An 8,188-nucleotide genomic window follows, 5' to 3' on the forward strand; every position below is an offset into this window, starting at 1 on the left:
TTTTGATGGAGCGAGCGAGCATCTTCTAGTTTTGGCCAACTTCTAGCTCCATCTTGTCCAATTTCGCGATCTAAAACTTTCTAGTTCTTACTTCTTGGTTAGATTTTTATTGTTTATATTTTTGGTTAAGTATCATCTAGTCGATCGGGTGCGTTGGCACTGAATTCCGCCATTTCTTCAACACACCGTCGCACAGGCCTTTTCGCCAAGCCATCTCTATAGCTGACTCGGTCGGCTGGCTATGCATCCCGAAAATATTAAGAACACTTAATTAATCAATTATATTTAAATTAATTGCGACCCAAAATTATTATATTTATTACTATGTTAAAATTAATTAATTTCTTTTACGGTTTCTTTTTTAAAAAGGGAAATTTTCGAGATACTAAATAAATTTAAAACAAAATTCTTTTCGTACTTTAGATTTTCAGTGAAATATCAAAAAAGGTTTTTTTAAACTAAATTTAATATTTAAATGAAATTAAGATTAATTTAAAAAGGAAATAAAATTTATTTTAATTCAGAATTTAGTTAAATTTAAAAATTAAATAAAATTTAGTTAAATTAAATTAATTCCTCGCCTGGTTTCGTTAAAAAGTGAAATTTTCGAGATACTAAATGAGTAAGTAAAAAAAAAATTCTAGTCATATTTTATAATTGTAGTGAAATTAAAAAATTTGATTTAAAAAAAAAAATAATTTTTACATCGTAAATTTTTAAATGCTATAATATTTTATTATATTTTTGCATTGTTAAGGTATAACTAAAGTCATATTTATACTTCTCTGTAGTTGTCGAATTGAAAATTTATATTTAATTCCGAGGAAAAGTTTAAGGTTTTCATTACTTTTCTTATTTATCAAAATTATATTAAAATTCTGTTTTTTTTTCTTTATTTATTTGAAACTTATAATCTTATTTCTTATAATTTGATTATTTATAAAGCCAGTAAATGGACTATGAATTGCGTAGATCTGAAATGTTTCAATAAAATTTTTAATTTAATTTAGTCAATTATGCAATTTAAGGGTTTCATTATTTTCATTTTCTCTTAAATTTTCTCTTGAATCGCAACAAATCATTTTGCCTGCATTTTTTCCAGATAAATAGTTATAAAAGCCAAAATTATTTTTACATTGTATCTTTGTACTTTTATACATGTATATTTTTTCTTGCCACCAAGCATACATTTTTTACTTTATTGGTTATTGGGATTATTCTTATTTATATTAATTTCAATATTATCCTTTCAATAAAATCATTTCATGGAATGAAATTCAAATTCACAGTATACCGAAAAAAGTCCAGTTATTGGTACTGAACTTTCAGTATACATAACAATGGTTATTCAAATTTATCCAATATTCTGTCATTAATATATCGCTGAATTGGTCTCCAGATTTTACTATTTCTTATTATTCTTCTCAATTTAAAATTTAATATAGTTTAATATTTTATTTTGAAAGATACGACGCTTGTCCTTGTAATACCTTGTAGATCTTTCTATTATAGAATAAATCTTATTTCAGTTTTAAGGACAAGGGGCAATGGTGGATAGACAAAAAGAATAAGACAAAAATTCAAATACAAGAATGTTGTGCGATCATTTATTTAGAAACTACAGAGCAACAAAGTTGGGTGTAGGTGTGGCGCCGCGCTGGGACGCCGCCAACCTCCTTGGCTCTAACCGGCACTCACACTACGCGCGGTGTCACACATACACGGAACTTTGTTGCTCTGTAGTTTCTAAACAAATGACCGCACAGCATTCTTGTATTTCTATAAATACGCAATTTTTCCTGAGTCTAAAATCTTCCAACGGGAACAGAAAAAGTGCAAATCCTATTCCTCTCAATCGACTTAGTAAAATTTAACGAAAGCATTTATTTAACCTATTTTTCATTATTAAATCTTTTTATAACTTATAATTTCGAAAAATATTTAAATTCGCTCATTTTAGGAATTAATATCACTACTTTTACTATTATTTTTCCTACGCAATGCGAAAGAGTAAAATAAAAGTAGTAATTAAGTTAGACTAAGGATGGAATTGTAAATATATGTACAGGGAGCGGAGGCGCTCAAACCCGTAAAAGGGAGAGATTAAATACATACACTAAAGAGATCTATTCAAATGTATGAATTTAAATAATTTTAACTCTAGAGAGGCAGAGTTGAATTGGTTAGAATTAAAATTTCAGAACTTATATTTCGCATGAAGGAATTAAAACAACTTATTACACATATTTTGTGAACTAATTAGTAGGAATTGAATAAAATGAAAATATGGCCACTTCTGAGAAATAAAAAATATCTCTGTGAGGTGTGTTACCGGTAAAATTAGAAGGAGTTAAATATATTGAAAACGCGTTCACTTTGGGAGAATAGATAACTGTGTGGCGGTCGCTATGGAAATAGAAGTGAATAAGTTTTTAAGGAATCTTATTCTTATGGTGGCATTTTAGACAGATTGAAAAATCGCGCATTCAAAATAATAGAATAATCTTCACTTTTGCGTTGAAATCTGAAAATATTAATTTTTCTCTATTCTACACTTATTACCAGACAGCCAAATAAATCCTTAGGTAAAATTTTTTTGTATAGGTTTGAGGTCATTCTGAAAGTAACTTTCAACGAGAAATCCAGTAGTGACCTTATTTTTTACCTTGACCATGACCTTCATGGTTATTTTAAGGTCAAATTTGTTTTTTCATGAAATGGCCCATTTGTGACATTGGCAATCGAAAGAGCAGCAAAGTTCACGTTAAAAAGTGTAGTCAGGTCATAGGTAAAGTGTGGCCTTGATGGACGTATGAAGGTCATTCCAACTTCAATATGTTCTGAATATTTTTTCGCAAGCTAGCTTGTGAAAATCATTCTTTTACCCTACTTACTTACTTAAATAATGTACATGAAATGGTGACCATCGAGTGACCTTGACCATAATCATCAAGGTCACTATTTGTTGTAAAATTTTCCCTTCTTTCGATTTTCGATGTCAAACAAAGTTGTTTCAATTAAAAAACAAAAAGTGACCTTTATGGGCATGGTCAATGTCACTCAATGGTCACTATTTAATGTAAATTGTTCAAGTAAGTAAGTAGGGTAAGAGTATGATTTTCACAAGCTAGCTTGCGAAAAAATGTTTAGACCAGATTGAAGTTTGAATGACCTTGATACGTCCATCAAGGGCACACCATACCTATAGCCTAACTACACTTTTTAACGTAAAATTTCCGCTTTTTCGATGGCCAATGTCAAAAATGGGCCATTCTATTTTGAAAAATCAAAGGTAACCTTGAAATAACGATGAAAGTAATGATCAGCCCCCTGTATCGAAGTTAGTTTACTAGTACGATCAAGTGAAGCGTGTAGGCCAGATGGGTGGAATGCGTTGTGTTATTCCTGCATGTAAATATAAGGTTATGACAGATCCTACAAAAAATTTAATTTCTTTTATGTGCCAGAAGGTAAAGAAAATTTTAGAGCCTGACAAAAAGTCATCTTAAGAGAAAATTGTGTTGTAAAACCCGAATGCGGCATGCGCAAGACATTTTTATACACAAGATATTTTGTGGGAGCGAAATACGATTTCAGAGGATGGAGTCACTGTTCTGGAAGTTGCAATAATTGATTTTTGTTTCATTAATAGTCTTAATATTAGTGGATTGGGAGCTTCTAATGTGTCCCCTAAGGTTTTACATTTTTCTTACACCTTCTCTATTCCTTTACACACCCTCCACACACTTACTTGGTGGTGGAAGGGGGACCTACAGTTTAAGGTGGGTTCCGAACCACCAAGAGCAACAGCCTTAAGTACTTAGAGAAAAAACCTTTTTCTCTAGAGGTACCGGTCCCACGACTCTCCAGAGATGAACAACTCCCTTGCTAGGCTAGTGTGTTCACCGCATGGGCCACCGAGACTCTTCCAGAGTGCGAGGCGGGAATCGAACCCGCAAGCCGAAGGAGTGGGTCCAAAGCCTACGCTTTAGCCCCCACGACCATCGTCCCACTTTCTTAATATTAGTGTTGTTTATATAATAATTGGCAATTAATGTTTTAATATTTTTGTATGAATTGTTTTTGAGATGTAAAATAATATCTTTGCATATAATTATCTTCATTTGAAACAAAAAAAATTACGCAGAAATATTAAAATTGCAATAAGTACAGTGTGCATATTTGAATGAAAAATATGAAACATTTCATCTTTATCTAAAACGATACTTTAGTTTTTGAACATTCTTTCGTTGAATTTTAAAAAAAATTAATAAAAACTATATATTTCAATATAACTTAAAGAAAATTTTATCTTAAACTGAAACTATATCTTTATATTTTTAAATTATTTTGTAGAAACATTAAAACTAAAATCAAGACTAAGTATTATAATAAAAGGGTGGCCGTTTTAATCCAAGAAAAAAATTCCCGGTAATTTCCGGTGTTTTCTCGGTTCAGAAACATTTTTCACGACCAATAAAATTTACATGTAAAAAATTGAAGGGGATAGTAAAAAACGAACATTTTTTTCAATATCGTGGAAAATGCATTTTTTTATGGTAAGAGGAAACGGAAGCCCTGGAAGCTCGCTCATTTTAGGAATTAATATCACTACTGTTACTATTGTTTATCTTACATAATGCGGAAGAGTAGAATATAAGTAGTAGTTAAGTTAGACTAAGGATGGAATTGTAAATATATGTACAGGGAGCGGAGGCCCTCAAACCCGTAAAAGGGATAGATTAAATACATACACTTAAAAAATGTAAAAAATTGAAGGTACTAACACTTTTCAATTTAACATTTTTTAATAAAATGCAGATAAACTACAAAATTTAGAATTGTTAACTTTTAGAAATTAATGAGTTTAAAGATTCAGACAAAAATTTAATTCACGTTATCATTTTCAATGCTCTAAATTAAAGAATCAATTAATTTTACATTTTTCATATTATATTATTTTAAAATTTTTTAAGGTAGAAACGTTAAAAATTTAAAAATTAAATTAAAAAAAAGAATACTTCTTAAATTATAAGTTAAATTATTTTCATTTTTTAAATGTATCGAATTTTTTCTACAATTTTTAGAAAATACTGCAAATTTAAAAAAATTTCTTAAAATCTTCCAGATTCTTTCTTAACAATTTTAGAAATCCTATTAAATCTTTTGGAATATTCTCTTTAAAAAAATTTCTAAAATTAAATATTATATTCCATTTTTCTAAGAATCTTAAGAAAATGTTTTTATTCTTTTAATTCCTTTGACAATTCTTAAAAAAACTTAAAATAGAAAAGGTTTAAAGTAGAAGATTTTTTGATTATGCAGTATAAACTGAATGATGTCATAATTGAAAAGGATTAAGCTTCAGTTGGTGATTTAAAAAACTGTTGAGATCAAACTTGGATAGAACTTTTCTTCTCTCTAAAAATTTGTAAAATTTCTGGTCAACAAATAAATTCACTGTCATTTCCCGGTTTTTCAGATTTTCCGGGCCAGCGGCTACCCTGAATAATAAATATGGAACATTTAATCTTAAACTCAAACGATATCTTCATTAACCCTAGAATGGTAAACGGGGGCTCCACGACACCCCTGTCAAAGTTCAAAGTACGCTCGTGACTAAGGGCAGGTTCAGGTTGGTCTAGGACCCTAACCATAATTCACTTCAACTATTTGGCAGTCGACCTCGGTCAGGCTATGGTCACTCAATGCTTTAGAAGTGCAGACCGATAATCGACGGTGGTGCCATCAAACGAACCCGCAGGTTTTTAAGATAATATAATAGATGCTTGAGGTTATATCCAGATGATTTGTAGATAATGTAATTTATAAGCATAATAAATTGAAAAACCCAATATAAAAACAAATAAAAACAAAAAATAATTACCGGAATAATTATTTATATATTTCTGCTTGTTTTTCTATGCCGTTTTTCATAAAAACATGTTCTAAGGAAAAAAGAAAGATTATGGAAGTATGTTTGAAAGCAGTTTTTATTTAAATGTTGTCATCATTTTCGACATCAATTTTCTTTTTGGCAGGTTCCTTTCTCAAAATATTACTCTGTTTTTATGGTAATAATACAGAAGGTACCGCTCCCTCTTTCAGTGTTCAGTTGTGTATTACAACGATAATCACCAGGTCGAAAATGATGACAACAAATTAGATATCAGCTCTCAAACAGTTCTTAATGGTTAGGTTTCACATGTGTTGACGTTCGGAAAACAACGAAGGAGTAAGAGAGATAGATCAAACTTTGGCCCCTGAGCGACATGTAGCGGGGGAAAGTACTACAGAGCCATCTAACGAGCCCGCAAAACAGGATCAAAGTATGTGTCTTCACGGTTGCCTGTTTAGTGACCACAGCCTGACTTCGGTCAACGAGCGAACGCGGTAGTTTTTGTTGTAAGTGATGTGCAGCAGTGAACATCGTGTGGGGTTCCGCTGCACCCCGGTTTACAATTTACGTTATAGAATTGAGTGGGCAAGTGAATTGCAGTTTTTTTGCTATATCAGTTGAAATAGATGTTTTAAGCATGAATTTAAAAGTTATAAGTGTAAAAATTTTTAAATACAAAAATAGAAAAAAATGAGATATAGTAAATTTCATTTGGATATTATAATGATTTCATTTAGACGTTTTCAGGATGAATTTGTAATTTAAAAGTTTAAAAATAAATTTCTTTATATATGTATAACCGTTAAAAAATCATTATAAGTAATAAAGATCAAATTTTCTTCAGAAAATGGCCTCTGGCTACCAATTGCGTAGCCTGACTGCAGTTGCAGAGCATTTGGATCGCAGAAAAAGAAATTGGACACATGATCGACCGTCAGCTGACGAGACAGATTACGAGGAAGAGCTAACTGATACGGAATCGGAGGAGGACGCTGATGATCCAGCATTTGAACCAAGTTCTGCTGCTGGTTGCATTTATTTGGTTGCTGGACAGAAAGACAAAAACTGTTTGTGAACGGTGTAAGCAGGCAGTTTGTGAGAAGCACAGGGCTGTCCTGTGTTCTAATTGATTCTCTGTGAAATAAACCTGCATGTTTGTACGTTTATTTACTTATTTTTTAATATTTTCAATAATTTTTCATTATTTTTAATAAATCTGAATTGTTAATAATCAATTTTACTAGTGCTTTTAAGATTTTTACCCTTTGTCAGATTTCTCAAAATTCCTCTACTTCGGATGTTCAGATAATTAGGTTTTTTTAAGAAAAAGCAAAAGTGGCTTATACGGCCTTAAAGCGTGACTATTTTTCTTTAAAATCCCGTTTAATTTTTTTTAATTGGTCAATTTGTTGAAAAACTATGTTATTTTTTATTAAAAAAAGTCAATTTTGCCGAATTTTCCGTTTCTTTTTCATATTTACCAAATTATTCAACATTTTTTGAAAAACTAAGAATATTATTGTTACCATTGTTTTCTATACTAGAAAACGAAGAAAATGCTCTATATTAAAGTTGTTTTACTGCACATAAAAAGCAATGTCCCACGGTACAAGTTTGGGGTGTAGCGGAATCCCCGTTTACCATTAGAGGATGAGCCAGGTCAGTTTACCAGTCTAGGGTTAAAGAATATCTGGCGTAGAGATAAAAAAAAATTACATAAAAGCTGTATTTTATAAAACTCTTGTGTAGAAATATGAAAAACCAACCAAACACTGTATTTTCATAAACAATATTGAACATTTTATATTAAATTGAAACTATACTTTTATTTATTTAAATTCTTTCGTGTAAATATAAAAAATTTAATAAAAACTGTATGTATTTTTATGAGAAATATGGAATATTTTATCTTACAGTGAAACGATATCTTTATTTTTTTAATTCTTTCATAAAAAGATGAAAAAAATAAAAACTATACCTTCTTAATTTATTTAAATTTAAGTTTTTAAAGTTAATTGATCTTTCAATCAATTGATTAATTCTTTAATTCCAATAAATCATCTGTTATTGTATTAGGGCTACTGTTGCTAATGAATTACTAATTTAAACCAACATCTGACATTGTTAATTCTTATTATTTTTTATAAAATAAATTTGTTGTATCACCATGCTTTTTTCAAACTTATTTTTACAAAACTACTTTATATAAATTTGATAGACGTATTTGGGATTCAATAATAAAATTCAGTATAATTATAAGTTTTATTTTGTTTGTTGAGTTGAAAAATA

At 30.0% G+C, this 8,188-nt stretch overlaps 1 protein-coding gene across 2 annotated transcripts in view; it reads left to right on the forward strand.

Annotated features, from left to right (window-relative positions):
* Window positions 1-7,029, forward strand: part of LOC117172630 — a 53,705-nt gene extending 46,676 nt beyond the window's left edge. Inside the window, exons 1-2 of one of the 2 annotated variants that reach the window (XM_033360733.1) lie at window positions 6,381-6,484; window positions 6,744-7,029. In XM_033360733.1, coding sequence (XP_033216624.1) covers window positions 6,413-6,484; window positions 6,744-6,974 — 303 coding nt within the window. In that variant the 5' untranslated portion in view covers window positions 6,381-6,412 and the 3' untranslated portion in view covers window positions 6,975-7,029. Of the gene's footprint in view, window positions 1-6,380; window positions 6,485-6,743 lie in introns of those variants that run through there. The other variant, XM_033360734.1, reaches the window with a different exon arrangement.
* The last annotated feature ends 1,159 nt before the right edge of the window (window positions 7,030-8,188 follow it).

This window comes from Belonocnema kinseyi, chromosome 5, assembly GCF_010883055.1.
Source record: "Belonocnema kinseyi isolate 2016_QV_RU_SX_M_011 chromosome 5, B_treatae_v1, whole genome shotgun sequence".
Classification (NCBI taxonomy): Eukaryota; Metazoa; Arthropoda; class Insecta; order Hymenoptera; family Cynipidae; genus Belonocnema; species Belonocnema kinseyi.